Source organism: Balaenoptera musculus, chromosome 12 (assembly GCF_009873245.2).
Source record: "Balaenoptera musculus isolate JJ_BM4_2016_0621 chromosome 12, mBalMus1.pri.v3, whole genome shotgun sequence".
Taxonomy (NCBI): Eukaryota; Metazoa; Chordata; class Mammalia; order Artiodactyla; family Balaenopteridae; genus Balaenoptera; species Balaenoptera musculus.
Genome location: NC_045796.1, coordinates 68862599 through 68881349, shown reverse-complemented (window position 1 = coordinate 68881349; position 18751 = coordinate 68862599). Strand labels below are relative to the sequence as shown.

Genomic DNA, 18751 nt, shown 5'->3' with positions numbered 1-18751 from the left:
CGGGGGCTCGGGGGTGGGTCTCCCGGGAGCTGCGGAGACAGCCTGCGCAGCGAACGTGGGGCGTGTGCGCCGGCTCAGTGGGCCCCCAGGAGGGAGCGACCTAGCGGGCGGTCGAGAAGAGCGCTGAGCGGTCACGGGCTGTGGGCACGATGAGACCCGGAGAGGAGAGGCCGGTGGAGGGGGGCGCCTGCGCCGCCGTCTTCGAGGTGGAGCTGCTGAAGCTGCGCGCGGCGGAGTGCATCGACGAGGCGGCCGAGCGCCTGGGGGCCCTGAGCCGCGAGATCTGGAGCGAGCCCGAGCTGGCCTACGAGGAGCACCATGCCCACGGCGTGCTGACGCGCTTCTTCGAGAGCGAGCGCCCGGCCGCCTCGTGGTTGGTGCAGCCGCACTACCAGCTGGTCACGGCCTTCCGTGCCGAGTGGGGGCCGCCGGGGGGCTGGGCGGCGGCGCGCCCGCTGCACCTGGGCTTCCTCTGCGAGTACGACGCGCTGCCAGGCATCGGGCACGCCTGCGGCCACAACCTGATCGCCGAGGTCGGGGCGGCGGCCGCGCTGGGCGTCAAGGGGGCCCTGGAGAGCCTCCCCAGGCTGCCTCTGCCGGTGAAGGTGAGGTGGGGCCCGGGCTTGGGACTCCCATCGCCAGCCCAGGCCGGGACCGACCTGAGAAGGGCGGGAGCCGGCGCTTCCTGTGCGCTTCCGTCCCTTCCCACCCCGGGGCAGGTGTAGGGGACAGCACTCGACGTCCTGGCTTTTGCTAGTAGGCAGAACCCCTGGATCAAAGTCAGTAGTTCATGAGTTGCTGACCTAGCGACATTTTGCAGATTTTTGCTTTTTCACTCCTGCGTAGTTGTAAACAGTTGAGTGGACTCTCTCCCTTAGGAAAGAACGTAGAACCATTTCGTGATGGCTTATTTTTGGTAACAGGGGCAATCGCAATTTGCTGACAAGGTTGTGCAATCTCTGGGAGGAGGTAGTTATTATAGGGAAACCTGCAGACCCTCTTCGTTAGCCTCCAAAAAAATCTTTTGTTTGTGGCAGTCCTAGGAGCTGTTGTGATTCGAATCATTGGAATTTGGATAGGAAATGTTCAGTCGTTAGAACTACAAAACCTCTAGAAGTATACAAAAAATGGGAAGAGAGTGAACATTAACTACATGATCCTAAAGTCTTAAAGTTTATTTCGCGATTTTAAGAAATAGCTCGATCCTTTAAACGGGGAAATGTTTACGTTAGCCACAGGGCAAGTTTAACCTTGTGTTACTCTGTTTTTCCAGATGGTATATTCTTTCTGTGGGCTAAGATTCAATCACCACTGCTCAGGTTAAGGGGAAGACTGATGTTATATTTTAATATTCTTTAGCCCATTTTTTCCAGTGTCAGTAACCTTTCTCTTTTATCCTTACAGTTCCATCTTTTGTGGCTTTTTCTCTTTAGCCGCCTTCTCTTTTCTGCCTCTGGGCCTTGTTTTTCATCTGGCTAGGTTTTTGTTTTGTTTGGGGGAGGAGGTGTCCTTTGCCATTGCATGAAGCACTGGAGAGATTTAGCTTTAACCAGGTTTATGAAAGGTTCAGAGAAGTCCGCAAGATTTAACCTGAAAAGTCATCAGATTTAATGAGTCAAGGGTTAAGAGTAAAAAGCAACTTAATTTAAGAGTTTGGGTGCTTTATAACTTCTGAATAAAGCAAGACTTTGGGAAATACACACACTTCTGATTTTGAATGGTAATACTCAGTTTTAGTAAGGTTATCTGTCTTATCTGAAAATGGAATTTATGTTGATTCTCTTTGCAAGCCAAGAACTTTTCCAACTTGTTTCATTGTGTTCTTATACGTGACCTTGAAAGTATATTAGTTGTTTATAGATAATTTTTCTTTGCTTTTAAAAATTGTTTGAAGAAGTTAAGTTTAAATATCAAAGTAAAATGTTTATTCTGTAAAGTTCTCTTTTGTTTAATTAGGTGTTTGGTGACCAATAAATCTGCCTGGTTGAGCTGGTGGAATCGAATTAGTAAGTTTGTGTAATAGTTGGCCGTTTCTAACTGTGGTATTAAGATTTATTCAATGCTTTTCATAAAGGATTAATGCGTTAAGACCTTTTAAAGAGGTAGTTTGGTAAAGAAACAGAGTTCAGGCCTGAAGGTCAGGGTATCTAATCCCAGCTCTGCTTTAAGCCTTGCTCTGTGATCTGGGGCAAGACATTTCACTCCATGCCTCAAAACCACCCTTCCTAAAATGATGATACAGATCGCTCACCTACCTCACAGGGTTGTTGTGAGGATAACTAATAAGTAACTAGAAAGTTCCTTACTAGTAAAATGCTTATGAATAATTATATACATATATACTAAAAGACAGTCAAAAATAAGCTTTAAGAAGTAAGTCCTAAATAATTTTGAGGAACTTAGTATATAGTACTTATCTCTTTTCATCTTTGACATTAGTTCTATAAAATTGTGTTATAAGATTGGGAAAAGTTTCCTATAGAGACTTTAGTGCATACTTTGAGCCAAATTGGTATAATAATGTCAATTGCAAGTTTGTGGTGAATTTAGCACGGTAGATTTTTGCCCACTGCCTTACTTGAGTCAGAGAACAAAACCTCTCTTCATAGTTTGATTTAGATTGTGAATACATATGCAAGGGAACCTGACTGATATCGCCTGCTAGGATTTTTTGTTGCTCTGACACAGGTATTTCTTTCTAGGTAATTGTTCTGGGAACCCCTGCAGAAGAAGATGGTGGTGGCAAAATTGATTTAATCGAAGCAGGGGCTTTTGAAAATCTTGATGTTGTTTTTATGGCCCATCCATCTCAAGAGAATGCTGCTTATCTACCTGATATGGCTGAACATGAGTGAGTAATCAAGTTGAAATAAACTTCGTAGTGGAAAACAGGCTATTAGAATACTTTAGTGACTTAACTGGAGGCTAAAACTCCGTACTTCTGCATTTAAAAAGTAAATTGAAAAAAAACAGTAAATTGAAAGATAATGGTGTGATATTTGATTTCCATTGAACGACATTTGGTAGGCCCCTTCTAATTGAGATTTAATATGGTGTTCATAATTGAACTGTTAAAATACTGCCTAAAAAGCGTAAGAATAGCAAACAATATGTTAACACTTATGTTCTATTTTGAATTGAGAGGAATCTGGTTTCTGGACAATGTCTGTCCTTTGATATGGAGTTGCATTTGCAGCTGAATAGATCTGCAAGAGACAGCTTTGTTAGACTTGGGAAGAAAACACACTTCTCTAGTTTACTTATTTTGAGTTCTTTGCAAAAAGGATAAATTATGTTCCTGACGAAAAAATACAGAAACTGACTAGCTGTGGATTTGATTGGAATTTGCCAATATATCCTTTTCTGATTTGTCTGGTGCTGAAACTTTTTTTTTTCTTTTTTATCTTTCTCTATGTTGAAAAGCTCACTTTTTTTTTGGTACCTAGGAGCATGCATCATTTAAGTGGTTTAAATTTTTTACATCAGAAATTTCAACCATAATAGTTAATGGTCCAGTTAGGGGTCTGGTCCCAAGGAGCCATGGCTCAGCTGCTTCAGGGAAACCCCATGTTCTCCTCTGCAGTAGCCAGGGAGTAATCGCAGAACCACCCCAGCAGTGCTTCTAGATTGTGTGTTCAGTTATCCTGCATTTCTCTGCATCCCTTGTTTTCAGAGGATGAATATTTTAACTGTCCTGGTATTTTTGGTCTTATCACCAGGAATAATTGGTATTGTGACAGTAGGAAGAGTCTTTCAACTTCCGTTTCAGGGATGCTGTACAGTAGTACACCTCTGGAAAACCTTAGAGGTTAGAAATCTCTGCCAATGCCTCTGGCTGGAAGGGACCAGTGGCTGCAGGCAGGCTTCCCAGTCCATTAGCCTTCTAGGATTTAGGGTTAGGTACGCTTCTTGGCCTTGATTCTGAAGTCAGTCCATTGGGCCTCAGGCCTTTTCTTAGTATCTGGCTTCTTAGGTTTTTCACTGGCCAACTTTTAAGATGGAAAAGAGAGCAAGAACAAAAATTTAATTTAAAAAATTACTAATCTATTCATGCTAAAAATCTGTAACAATAAATAAGATAAAGCACTATGTCCCTATTAGTCACCTTTTTCACATACAGTCCCTTTTCTAGAGATATATATTCTTCCAGGACTTTGGGGGTATATTTATAGACATAAAATAGGTACATGTATAAATTAAATTTTAAAGGAGGATTTTTCCCCCCTCTGAAATAGTCTGCTAAATATATCGTTGATCTGGCTCTTGCTTTTTAAAATTAAACAATGTGTCTTGAATATCATTCCATATCAGTTTTTTTTAAGTGTGCTTTTTAAGCCTAAAATACTAATGCTGATATAAAACAGGCATTAACATTTCTTTTCCTGTAGTTTACTGTGCTTTAATTGTACATAGATTTGAACCCTAGAAGAAATGGTGCTAGAGCCATTTTCATAAAGGACATCTTTTTCCATTTTTTAATATTTATCACCAGTTTTGTTAAAATTCCAGTTTCTGGGTGATGGTGATAAGATATAGATTGAGGAAATAACAAGTATCCTAAAATTTAAAATATATATTTGGATGCTTTTACTTGTTTTTGTTTTTTTAATAGAATGTTTGGAATCAGTAAAGAAATGCCATGAGCCTCCTGAATCTAGCTCATTAAAAAAAAATAAGTCTAGAGTGACTTTGTAATAATTTAAATGTGGGTACTATTAATCAGGCTTAAAAAGTGTTATCCAAACAAGTCACCATTATTATTATTTTTTTGGGGGGGGTTATCAGACAAGGCCATGAGTCATGTATTCAAAGAGTTAAAAAAACAAATGGAGGCAAGTCATCTTTATAAATAACTATTTAATATACAATCCTTTCTCTAAACCTTATTGTTTTTTATTGTATCTGAGTAGACTGGTATGAGAACTATTGGGAAGTGGAAAAACAATTTATAAAATTTTAAGGGGGATGTCCCTGGTGGTGCAGTGGTTAAGAATCCTCCTGCCAATGCAGGGGACATGGGTTCGAGCCCTGGTCTGGGAAGATCCCACATGCCACGGAGCAACTAAGCCCGTGCGCCACAACTACTGAGCCTGAGTGCCACAACTACTGAAGCCCGCACGCCTAGAGCCCATGCTCTGCAACGAGAAGCCACCACAATGAGAAGCCCGCGCACTGCAACAAAGAGTAGCCCCCGCTCGCCGCAACTAGAGAAGCACGCGTGCAGCAACAAAGACCCAACCCAGCCAAAAATAAAATTAATTAATTAATTAATTCTTAAAAATCTTTTAAGGTATTAGTGATACAGGTATTCTGGAACATTAATAAAATATTGGTCAGGAACAACTGACTTAACGCTAGAATATTTTATAATACTGTGAATATAATCTGATTTTTAGAGGTTGTCTTAACCCATTTCAAATGTCACCTCCTTTCTGTCTTTCCTTGACCTTTCCCCACCCTTAAGACAGAAAGAATTATTTGAGTTTTTGCAGACCTTTGATATAGAACTATCACAGTACAGTGTAGAAGGAGACAGGAGCCATCTCTTGTAATTCCAGCACTTAATACAGTATTGCATTGTTTGTTTAAATTGAATTGTGTACAGATTTAATTTGTACAGGAGCTCCATTGAGCAAAGTTCTTTTTCTCTGGTTTTTTGGAATGCCTTCTTTGTGTTAGTCACTGTATTACATAATAATAAACTAGAACTAAGGTATGTAAATTGCTACATTATTGCTACAAATTAATTCATCAGTGTGAATTAATTTTGAATAATAGTCGGGTAGTTCTAATTACTTGGATTTTCTTACTTTGATGATATTGAAAAAAGTAATTCCGAATGATGTTTTATTTCCTAGTATGATTGTGAAGTACTATGGAAAAGCATCTCATGCTGCTGCTTATCCCTGGGAAGGACTAAATGCATTAGATGCTGCTGTCCTCGCCTACAACAATCTGTCTGCGTTAAGACAACAAATGAAACCGACCTGGAGAGTTCATGGTACGAATGTCAAATGCTTTGGGTAATAGGTGGCACTTAATATATTTCAGTGCAGTATAATTCCTTAATATTTGATTTAAAAAAACATTTGGGAATATTTTATGTACTTTATGAATTTTTCAAAAATTTTTAACATTTTCAGAAATTCCTGGGACAGGATACTAGATGTTCATTTATATGTGGGTAAGAAGATAGTTAAGATTATTTGTACATAAATAGAATGGTCATTTTGAGTATTAGAAATAATGTTTTTATGTAAGGATCTATGTTCTTTCTGTGGATATTTGAAAGTTAGAACTTGATTTTTCAGTTATCCTCACTGTCTCAATATTCTGTGGGTATTTGAAAGTTAGAATTGGATTTTTTCAGTTATCTTCACTGTCTCTTAATAACAAAATTTCATCATTTTCTCATTTAAAAAAAAAAGTGGTGGTTACTGGTTTTATGTACTCAAGTGCTGTTAATCCTAAGTAACATCTTTTTAAATTATGTGTATCACCTTAATATATATACAGTAATAAAGTACTGTCTTGAAGGTACAGATTTATTTTTTAGTTTAATTCCTTATGATTTAAGAAATTATTATACTTTAAGATCTGTTCTTTGCCTGATTTTGCTATAGTCTGAAATTAGTTTGTAACTGCACTTTTACCAATTTTCTACCTTAGTTTCTTTAAAAAGAATAAACAGGAATATGTAAAAAATATTTCTTTTTAAAACAGGACATATAAAATAGGTTTTGCATACTTATTTTCATTATTATTTTGAATGGATACATCTTCCTTCTCAGTCTAGTTCCAAATAAATGCATTTGTTTTGACAGTTGGTAGTATACTTTGTCATCTTTGACTTGCATTGGTTTCTTGTTGGCATGAAAATGATTTTCCCAGAGCCAAATGCTATTTAAAATGGGATTCCTGAGGTATGAGGGTAATTATAGAAGCTCATACCATTGGTTTTTTTCCTTATGTCAAAAGTTTATCAAAATGTACAACTGTAATAAAACGCACTGAAATAAAAGTCTCCCAGAAGGCTTAAGATAGTTGTAAAAATTTCTAACAGTTTCTCTATAGTCAGGAATCATAATTTCTTAACATCGTATAAATTCCTCAGACTAAAGTACACATAGACAGTTATTTTTTTTCCTATTAGTGAGAAAGTATCACACTGTGCATAGAAACTTGTTGTATAACATCAAAATCTTTGGTTGGCATATATGTGATGCTAATAAGTTTAAATTATTTTTCTTTATGTATATATTGGCTGAAAAACTTTATGGGTGTATTTAAGCTTAAAGAAATGATCTCCAAGCTCCAAGCTCAATTCCAGTAATTTGGTTCTTTTTATAGGTATAATAAAAAATGGTGGTGTAATACCCAATATCATTCCCTCTTATTCTGAACTAATCTATTACTTCCGTGCACCCTCAATGAAAGAACTTCCAGTTTTGACCAAAAAGGCAGAAGATTGCTTCAGAGCTGCAGCTTTGGCTACTGGGTGCACAGTAAGAACTTTTAAGAGTTAATCTAAGTTATAATCAGAAGTATATATGTGGGCTGGGGTTGTTTATATTGTTACATTTAGAACCTAATTTGCCTCCCTTTTATTTGGCAATCAATGCCTTGAATATGCGAAACCAGTTGACTGAATAGTTGATGTGAAAATCTTTCATTCTTATTTATTTTGCTCAGTGTCTGCATAGGGAAGACTGCAGTCGTCTTATTACACAGGACTTAGAATAACTGATATTGCTGAGCTAGACTCCCTGCCTTTTTGCAAGTTATATTTTTTCTTATTGGCAGTTATGCTTTTGGAATTGCTGTATATAGTTCCTGTAAAGGGAACTTTATGGCAAAATCAACCAAACCTATTTTTGGTGAAGTGACAGGTATGTGTAGTAGTGATATAAATACTTATGGCTTGCTAGAATGAAAGTTAAAATAGACACAGTAGTCAAGAGGTTTTGTTTATTTGACTCATAAAGTCGGCAGCATGTATGTACCAATCATGTAGGGCGTACAGTGGGATGAGAAGCTCCAGAATGCATAAATCTTGCCCTGGGGCAAGCCTGTAGTCTGGTTGGAGAGAGATAAGATCTGGATTTGTGCCTCTCAGCCTCACTGATTCTGTAACTTTTGGAAATGTTATTTAATATCTCTGGGCCTCCATTTTCTCTTGAAAAATGGAGATAATGATATAATCTATCTTAGGGTTCTTATGAGAATTATAATGGCATAATGTTTGTGAAGAGTTAGGGCCAACACTTCATACCTTATTTTTTTCTGCCCTCAGTAGATTGGAGATGTATGATTTATTCAGATAGTAAGAGTGATTCTAAGACAGTATATGTTAAGTGTCCAAAGAGTAAAAAATTAAGCATTCATCCCTTATTTATTTATAATTATAAATATAGATATTTAAAATATTTATAACATAAATACATGAACTATTATCACTAGCTAATATCCCAAGGTATAATATTCCCTTATAATAAGATTCATTGTTATTAGATTTGATTCTATATTTAAGTCTTTTTTCCCTCAGTTTTATTGAGATAAAATTGACATACAGCACTGCATAGGTTTAAGGTATACAACATAATGATCTGACTTACATACATCATGAAATGGATTATCACAATAAGTTTGGTGAACATCCATCATGTCACATAGGTACAACATTAAAGAAATGGAAAAGAAATTTTTTTCCTTTATGATGAGAACTCTTAGGATTTACCCTAACTTTCATGGATAATGTACAGCAGTGTTAATTATCTTTATCATGTTGTACTTATATCCCTAGTACTTATTTACCTTATAACTGGCAGCTTGTACCTTTTGCCTACTTTTGCCTAATTCCCCCTCCCGCCAGCACCCGACTCTGGAAGCCATAAATCTGATCTCTTTTTCTATGAGTTTGCTTGTTTTTGAAGTATAATTGACCTACAACACTATGTTAGCTCCTGGTATACAACATAATGATTTGATAGTTCTGTTCATTTCAAAATGACCACCATGATAAGTCTAGTTGTCATCTGTCACCATACAAAGATATTACAGAATTATTGACTGTATTCCCCACACTACATTTCATACCTATGGCTCATTTATTTTGTACTGAATGTTTGTAATCTCCCTCACCTACTACTCTTTTCTCCCAAACCCCCTTCCCTCTGGCAACAACCTGTTTGTTCTCCTTATGACCCTGTTTCTGTTTAGTTATAGTTGTCCATTTGTTTTGTTTTTTAGATTCCACATGTAAGTGAAATCATACAGTATTTGTCTTTCTTTGTCTGACTTATTTCACTTAACATAATACCCTCTAGGTCCATCCATGTTGTCGCAAATGGCAATGTTTCATTCTTTTTATACAGCTGATTAATACAGCTGCTTAATATTCCATTGTATATATGTATACCTTTAGCTATTGTTTTTACATTCCATCTGTTGATGGACACTTAGACTGCTTCCATATCTTGGCTATTGTAGATAGTGCTGCAGTGAACATAGGGGTGCATATATCTTTTCGAATTAGCGTTTTTATTTTCTTCACATACCCAGAAGTGAAATTGCTGGAGAGTATGGTAGTTCTATTTTTAATTTTTTGAGGAATCCCCATACTGTTTTCCATAGTGGTTGTACCGATGTAGATTCCCACCAGTAGCGCACAAGGGTTCCCTTCTCTCCACAGCCTCACCAACATGTATTCGTTGTCTTTTTCGATAATAGCCATTCTGACAGATGTGAGGTGCTATTTCATTGTGGTTTTGACTTGCATTTCCCTAATGATTAGTGATGTCGAGCATCTTTTCATGTGCCTGTTCCCGTCTGTATGTCTTCTGTAGAAAAATGTCTATTCAGGTTCTCTGCCCATTTTTTTAATGAAGCTGTTTGGTTTTTTGCTATTGAGTTGTATGAGTTCTTTGTATATATTGGATATTAACCCCTGTTGGATCTGTTGTTTGCAAACATCTTCTCCCTTTCAGTGGTGGCCTTCTTATTTTGTTGATGGTAACCTTCACTGTTCAAAAGCCTTTTAGTTTGATGTAGTCCCATTCATTTATTTTTACTTTTTTTTCCCTTGCCTGAAGAGGCATATCCAAAAAATAAAATTGCTAAGTCTGACGTCAAAGAGCATACTGCCTATGTTTTCTTCTAGGAGTTTTATGGTTTGGGGTCTTACATTTAAATCTTTAATCCATTTTGAGTTTATTTTTGTATATGGTGTGAGAAAGTAGTACAGTTTAATTCTTTTGCATGTGGCTGTTCAGTTTTCCAAACACCACTTATGGAAAGACTGTCTTTTCTTCATTGTATATTCTTGCTTCCTTTTTTTGTAGATTAATTGACCAAAGGTGCATGGGTTTATTTCTGGGCTGTCTGTTCTGTTCCATTGCTCTATGTATCTGCTTTTGTGCCAGTACCATACTGTTTTGATTACCGTAGCTTTGTAGTATAGTTTGAAATCAGGGAGCATGATACCTCCTTTTGTTTTTCTTTCTTAAGATTGTTTTGGCTATTCAGGGTCTTTTGTGTTTCTTTACAAGTTTTAGAATTATTTGTTCTAGTTCTGTGAAAAATGCCATTGGTATTTTTATAGGGGTTGCAGTGAATCTGTAGATTGCCTTGGGTAGTATGGTCATTTTAACAATATTAATTCTTCCAAACCTTGAACATGGTATATCTTTTCATCTGTTTGTCTCATCTTCATTTGCTTTCATCAGTGTCTTATAGTTTTCCAGGTACAGGTCTTTTACTTCATTAGTTAGATTTATTCCTAGGTTATCTTATTCTTTTTGATGAGATCATGAATGGGATTGTTTTCTTAATTTCTCTTCTGATAGTTCATTGCTAGTGTATAGAAATGCAACAGATTTCTCTATATTAATTTTGTATCCTGCAACTTTACGATATTCATTGATGAGTTCTAGTAGTTTTTTGGTGGCATCTTTAGGGTTTTCTATGTATAGCATCATGTCATCTGCAAACAGTTGACAGTTTTACTTCTTCCTTTCCAATTTGGATGCCTTTTATTTCTATTTTTTGTCTGATTGCTGTGGCTAAGACTTCCAATACTAAGTTGAATAGAAGTGGGCAGAGTGGGCATCCCTGTCTTGTTCCTGATCTTAGAGGAAATGCTTTCAGCTTTTTACTGTTGATTATGATGTTGGCTGTGGGCTTGTCGTATATGACTTCTTTTTAATTATTAATTTTTATTGGAGAATAGTTGCTTTACAATGTTATGTTAGTTTCTGCTGTACAGCAAAGTGAATCAGTTATACGTATACATATATCCCCTCTTTTTTAGAGTTCCTTCCCACTTAGGTCACAACAGAGCATTGAGTAGAGTTCCTTGTGCTATACAGTAGGTTCTCATTAGTTATCTATTTTATGCATAGTAGTGTATGTAAGTCAATCCCAATCTCCCAGTTCATCCCACCTCCCCCTTCCCCCCTTGGTATCCATACGTTTGTTCTCTACTTGTGTGTCTCTATTTCTGCTTTGCAAATAAGTTCATCTGTATCATTTTTCTAGATTCCACATATAAGCAATATTACATGATATTTGTTTTTCTCTTTCTGACTTACTTCACTCTGTATGACAGTCTCTAGGGCCATCTATGTCTCTGCAAATGGCACAATTTCATTTCTTTTTATGGCTGAGTAATATTCCATTGTATATATGTGCCACATCTTCTTTATCCATTCCTCTGTTGATGGACATTTAGGTGGCTTCCACATCCTGGCTGCTGTAAATTGTGCTGCAGTGAACATAGGGGTGCAGGTGTCTTTTTGAGTTACAGTTTTCTCTAGGCATATGCCCAGGAGTGGGGTTGCTGGGTCATATGGTAGTTCTGTTTTTAGTATTTTGAGGGACCTCCATACTGTTCTCCACAGTGGCTGTACCAGTTTACATTCCCACCAACAGTGTAGGAGGGTTCCCTTCTCTCCACACCCTCTCCAGCATTTATTGTTTGTAGATTTTTTGATGATGGCCATTCTGACTGGTGTGAGGTGATACCTCACTGTAGTTTTGATATGTATTTCTCTAATAATTAGTGATGTTGAGCATGTTTTCATGTATTTCTTGGCCATCTATATGTCTTCTTTGGAGAAATGTCTATTTAGGTCTTCCACCCATTTTTTGATTGTTTGTTTTTTTTTTGATATTGAGCTGCATGAACTGTTTGTATATTTTGGAGATTAATCTCTTGTCGGTTACTTCATTTGCAAATATTTTCTCCCAGTCTGAGTGTTTATGGTTTTCATTTTGTTTGTGGTTTCCTTTGCTTTGCAAAAGCTTTTAAGTTTAATTAGGTCCCGTTTGTTTATTTTTGGTTTTATTTTCGTTACTGTAGGAGGTGGGTCAAAAAAGACTTTGCTGCAGTTTATGTCAAAGAGTGTTCTGCCTATGTTTCCTCTAAGAGTGTCTGGCCTTACATTTAGGTCTTTAATCCATTTTGAGTTTATTTTTGTGTATGGTGTTACGGAGTGTTCTAATTTCAGTCTTTTACATGTAGCTGTCCAGTTTTCCCAGCACCATTTATTGAAAGACTGTCTTTTCTCCATTGTATATTTTTGCTTCCTTTCTCATAGATTAGGTGACCATAATTAGGTGCGTGGGTTTATCTCTGGGCTCTCTATCCTGTTCATTGATCTATATTTCTGTTTGACTTTTGTTATTGAGGTATGTTCCCTCTACACCTCCTTTGTGGAGAGGTTTTTGTTTGTTTGCTTGTTTTAATTTATTTATTTAATTCTTCGTTGCTGCGTGCGGGCCTTCTCCAGTTGCGGTGAGCGGGAGCCACTCTTGGCCATGGTGTGTGGGCTTCTCATTGCGGTGGCTTCTGTCGTTGCGGAGCACGGGCTCTAGACACGCGGGCTTCAGTAGTTGTGGTGCACGGGCTCAGTATTTGTGGCATGTGGGCTCAGTAGTTGTGGCTCACGGGCTCTAGAGCACAGGCTCAGTAGTTGTGGCGCACGGGCTGAGTTGCTCTGCGGCATGTGGGATCTTCCCAGACCAGGGTTCGAACCCATGTCCCCTGCCTTGGCAGGCGGATTCTTAACCACTGTGCCACCAGGGAAGCCCCTCTCTCTTTATCTTTAATTTTTGCCATTTAAGGACAGCATGATCCTCTTTGGGTTGATCCTATTTGGGATTCTCTGTGTTTCCTGGACTAGATGTCTGTTTCCTTTCCCAGGTTAGGGAAGTTTTCAGTTATTATGTCTTCAAATATGTTCTCTGCTCCTTTTTCTCTCTCTTCTCCTTCTGGGATCCTGATAATACGAATGTTAGTACTCTTGATGTTGTCCCAGAGGACTCTTAAACTGTCTTCATTTTTAAAAATTCATTTTTCTTTTTTCTGTTCAGCTTGAGTGATTTTCACTACTCTGTCTTCCAGTTTGCTGGTCCATTCGTCTGTATCGTCTAATCTACTATTGATTCCTTCTAGTGTATTTATTATTTCAGTTATTGTATTCTTTAGCTCTGGTTCTTTTTTATATTTTCTAACTCTTTGTTAAAAACTTCTGACTCCTCACTCTGTTCATCCATTCTTCTGAGTTCTCTGAGCATCTTTATGATTGTTACCTTAAACATCTTATCAGATAGATTGCTTATCTCCTCTTCTCCTATATTTTAAATAGTCTTTTAATAATTTTTTATGTTTTGGCTGACTTGTAGTATCTACTTAAGTTGTCATTGTTTCTAACTTAGATGTTGCTAAAAGTAGAATATTACCTTTGCCATTTTATAATTGGTTTTTGCTAATGCTATTGGGATTATCTTTAGTTTGTGGGAGTATTGCCCATTTTTGATTTAGTCAAATCTAAATCTGTAAATCCTCTTAACTGGGCACGTATAAACTGCTTCTGTATCTTCATGCACTGAAATTAATAAATGAGGACCATAGTCAACCCTTCCGCATTGTGAATCTTCTGTCTTGCTCAGGATATGGTATACCTTTCAGACCAGGCAGTGGTGTCAGTGTCAGTGTCAGTTTGTATATTGAAAATCGGTAAATCTTGATTTCTTTCTTTTAGAGGCTATAGCCTACAGCAGTGTTTCTTAAGTATGTGGTTTTGGGACCACATGCATCAAAATTACTTGGGGGTGCTGGCTAAAATGGAGACTCCTGGCCTCTCCCACACCCTGTTTAGGGACTGAAGTTGAGACTCACTGACTAGGTGACCTCGTGTGCTTTGGTGCATATATAATGTAAAGGAGATAGGGTCCTAGGAACTCCCGTTATAGAAAAACATACTTTTTTAAGGTAAAAGATTTGAGAGAGTTTATATCCTGAAGGGGAGGTGCCTCCTCTTAAGCCTCTTTCTGTTAGAGAACTATTGCTAGTTTGAAAATTAGATAGTGAATTTGAGTTTCTTAATTCAAAATTTGTTTTATAATTTTTTTATTAGGTAGAAATTAAAGGTGGAGCACATGATTATTACAATGTTCTTCCCAATAAGAGCCTGTGGAAAGCTTACATTGAAAATGGAAAAAAGCTGGGAATAGACTTCATTTCAGAAGATGCAATGTTGAATGTCCCTTCAGGTGAATAAGTTCTTTCAAACATATCATATGCTATTTGAGGAAGGGAAGTACCATCTATGGTTAAATGGTATTGTTTAACAGCTTTGGAGGTTGGGGGAGGTATTGCTCGTGATTTTTAATGAGATTTTTCACAAACTTAATGGGTAGGGGAAAGACAGTGATGCACTCTTCAGTGAATGTAGAATGTCAAGTGAACAGGTTTGTTTTTAGAAATAGCCAACATACTCTTTGCTTTATATTCTCAATATTTCTAGTGTTTAAATTTGCTTAGTTCTAATTTTTAAGTAAGCTACTTAAAGGGGAAATCGAATTTTAATTCATTTCCAGTCATCAGTAAGCAGGTTACTAAGGACTTAGTTATATGGGGGCATTTTCAGTTTCTGAGGAGTAACAAACAATTGTTAGAATTTAAATAATCATAAGCATATCAGGTTATTTTAGGTTTTTTTCCTTTTAAGAGCATTATTACTAATACGTTTGCATGTTAGAAAAGCCTCTCAAAATATAATAATAAATGTTGCTGAAATAGACTCAGAGGGACTTGGAGATAAAAACAGGGTGTTGATGTCATTCAGTGAGATAAGAGTTCAAGAGAAAGAGCAGGCTGGAGTATGGTGGGTTGGTATTAATTATTAGTTTGTTAAATTTGAGGTGTTCACAGGACTTCTAAGGAAAGCTGTCCGGTAGCCTGTTCCAAAAGTTGTTTGGGTGGAGACTTAGGGGTTGTCAATACATGAGAGGTGATTGAAACCATAGGTTTCAATGTTGATGAGGTTGCCCAGGTACACAGGAGGAGGAGTCGCCCAGAGATGAAACCCTAGGGATCACCAGTACTCAGGTGACAGGTGAAGGAAAGTGACTAGAGAGGGAGACAGAGAAAGCCAGACAGTTAGGAGAGTGGAGTCATGGAAACCAAAAGAGCAGAGAATTTCTGGAAAGGAAGGAGTAGTAAATCATGTCAGGTGCTATAGAGATTAAGATAAATGTGCTTTAGTGCCCATTGGACTAGCAATTAGAAATTCATGGTTTGTCTTACCTTCCAAGGATCTACTGATTTTGGAAATGTTACTTTTGTGGTTCCTGGGATTCATCCATATTTTTACATTGGATCTAATGCCTTGAATCATACAGAACAATATACTGAAGCTGCAGGTAAGTGTTATTACAAGTGAATGTCTTGGCATATACTCTTTTTGTAGTAGTAGTTGCCTTTCTAACTGTTTAGTTTAGCCTATTATTACTTCTTTCACCTCAGGAAATACTATATTGTGGTGGGCAGTTGGAGAGGCAATTTAGATATTGAGAGCTAACCAGAAAACTAATAAAGTAATTTGTAATACATATGAGGTTATCTTTATTCATTTTATCTACCTTTTAGGATCACAAGAAGCTCAGTTCTACACTTTGCGAACGGCCAAAGCTCTGGCAATGACTGCATTGGATGTTATTTTTAAACCAGAGCTGCTAGAAAGAATCAGAGAGGACTTTAAATTGAAACTTCAAGAAGAAGAGTTTTTAAATACAGTAGAATAAAAGGAAGATTTAGGAGCCACTCACGGATCATGAAGAAGAAGTGATGATTTTCTTCTTTAATCTTTTTTAATGAGGGAGCAGGGCATGGCTTGTTTTTCATTCTTAAGGGAGTCAAATTCCTCTTACCTGAAAAGTGAGGACATGATGTGGAGAAAACACATTGCCTCATATCTAGAGTGAAAATTTCACAACTCTGTATGTGATGGAATTGTGACATTTCAGGGCTGGTATGTAATGGCATTTCATAAACAACCTGGATGACACATGGTTTATCAGTGATAACATTTTATAAATCCGTATGTTGTGTGAGTGTATTTGAAAGATCCAAGAGATTTCAAGCCTTATATCCAGAATTGCCACATGAAAGATTTTTTTTTTGATATAGGGTGGTAACATTGTTCTATAAAGTTGTTTTAAAATTCAAGTTCTAAATTTAGGGAAGGTTCATCTGGAATATCTGACTATATCTGTTTTGGTTTAGAGAATTTCTTCATTGACAATAAAAGTACGCTTTTTATCAGAAATGCTATGGGGAAACAACTAGCAACTCAGGTACAAAGAATAAGCTTTAGTTTTACCATTTGAAGGAAAATGAAAATGTTCTTTTTTATATATAATTTACTCTGAGAGGTGGCATTAAAGTGCTATTCCTTATTCCATATTTCAGTAATAGAAAAAATGGTAAATGGATAGGATTAGACTCTTCCTGTAAGGTGTTTGCTTGGTAGCCCCATGTGTTCCAGAGAAATTTAATTAGAGGAGTGATGTCTGCTTATCTTGAATGTTAATGCCATATAACTGATCCCCTCTACCTAGCAGCCCTATTCAGGTTTCTTCTCAGAAGCTAGCCTGTCCAGCTTGAGTAAACTCAGTAGTTTATTAAATTTAGGGGACAGAATTCTAAGCCTCCTTAAGCCCCATGCTAGCTCAATATAAACTAAAAAGTACTGTAAGTTTTTCCTGGTGTGACTTTCTCGAACATGATAAAAGAATGTGAAACAAGTATCCGGTAAAACAAATTTTTTTTTTTTTTTAAAGGCCAATGATTTTTTTTTATTTTATTTTTAAATTTATGTTTGTGTTGGGTCTTCGTTTTTGTACGAGGGCTTTCTCTAGTTGTGGCAAGCGGGGGCCACTCTTCATCGCGGTGCGCGGGCCTCTCACTACCACGGCCTCTCTCGTTGCGGAGCACAGGCTCCAGACGCGCAGGCTCAGTTATTGTGGCGCACGGGCCCAGTTGCTCCGCGGCATGTGGGATCTTCCCAGACCAGGGCTCGAACCTGTGTCCCCTGCATTGGCAGGCAGACTCTCAACCACTGCGCCACCAGGGAAGCCCAAACAAATATTTTAAGCTGTGAGTATAGTAAAGGTCCAGTAGACTTTATTTTAAAGGGAGTCCTCAAGTTTGAGTGTAAGCATTGCAGAGATGGAAGGGGAAGGAGGGAGAAGTGAGCATTTGGCCTCTCTGCTGTCAGCAAGTCACTTGGGTGCTCTCTGCCTTAGGCTCCTCATTTGGAAAGTTAGATTAGATCCCTCATCCTTACAGTCCTTTAAACCTCTAATTCCTATTCTATCTGAAATTATTTAAAGTTGAAACAAGGAGAAGGGAATTTGGGTGGAGAGTTAGTAGCTGAGAATTGCTTTTCTTGCATATCAGAGGTCTGCAGACTGCGGCCTGATTTGGCAAGCAGCCTGATTCTGTACGGCTAGCGTGCTGGAAATGGTCTGTACATTTGGAAAGGGTTGTAGAAAAAAACAAAGCATCAGAGACCAGATCGTGTGACCTGCAAAACCTAAAATATTTACAGTCTGGCCCTTTGTAAGATAAAGTTTGCCAGCCCATCCTATGTAACAGTAAAATAAAAACTGTTTCTCTTTGACTACATCATATAATCAGATCTTCTCCTAGAAGAAAACTTGAAGCCTCTGAATTGAAAACATTAAGAAAGGGATTTAGACAGCAGTGCTCTGTGTTGACCATCATAATGCATCAGTGGTTTCTCCTCATTGAGGGTTCTGGCTCTTTCGAAGTTTGCTTTCTTTTCGCATTTACTTTGTTCTGGGATACAGCTACCCTGCTGCCTTAAGGCTGTCCTCTGTGCAAGCCGCTCTTCTAACCCTTCACATCAGCTTTTAGAACATGATCCTCCATGACACTCTTTGATTATTTATAACCTCAAAGAGGCATGGTTGGTATGTATTTTGCAAACAGAAGAGGGATCAACAAAGGCTTCACGCTGAGAATTGGATATGTCCAAGACCTCTGGTTTATAAAAACAGAATTAGTTTCCTAATTATCAATTTAATACATTTCTCAACTACAAGCTTCAAATTCCTTATATAAATCCTGCACTCTAAGGAATGTGGTTTTATTTTCTAAAGCCTCGCTAAAATTCTAGAGCAGTGATTGTTAACTGGTGTCCTGACCCACTGATATTCTCCTATCTTTTGTGAACTGTCACAAGTTAACTGTTACTCATACGAAGTATTTGTGATGAATTTACCCTTTAAAAACGAATTAGAGAAAATGTCAGGTTAGAATTCTGTTGTTGCCAATTCACTTGTGTTCTGATAAGCATCCTGCATGAGAGAGCAAGGTGTCGAGTTGCTGCTGATGTGCAGGGGAGAGGTACGGCCTGTACCAGCGCTATCCGCCACAACCCAG

At 37.8% G+C, this 18751-nt stretch overlaps 1 protein-coding gene across 1 annotated transcript; it reads left to right on the top strand.

The window, feature by feature from the left end:
• Window positions 1–10: 10 nt before the first annotated feature.
• On the top strand, window positions 11–16861 carry PM20D2 (peptidase M20 domain containing 2). The gene is made up of 7 exons (XM_036871888.1): window positions 11–605; window positions 2703–2851; window positions 5859–6001; window positions 7351–7505; window positions 14418–14553; window positions 15598–15705; window positions 15932–16861. The coding sequence occupies exons 1-7, from the start codon at window positions 150–152 to the stop codon at window positions 16084–16086; spliced, it is 1302 nt and encodes a 433-aa protein (XP_036727783.1). The 5' UTR covers window positions 11–149; the 3' UTR covers window positions 16087–16861.
• The last annotated feature ends 1890 nt before the right edge of the window (window positions 16862–18751 follow it).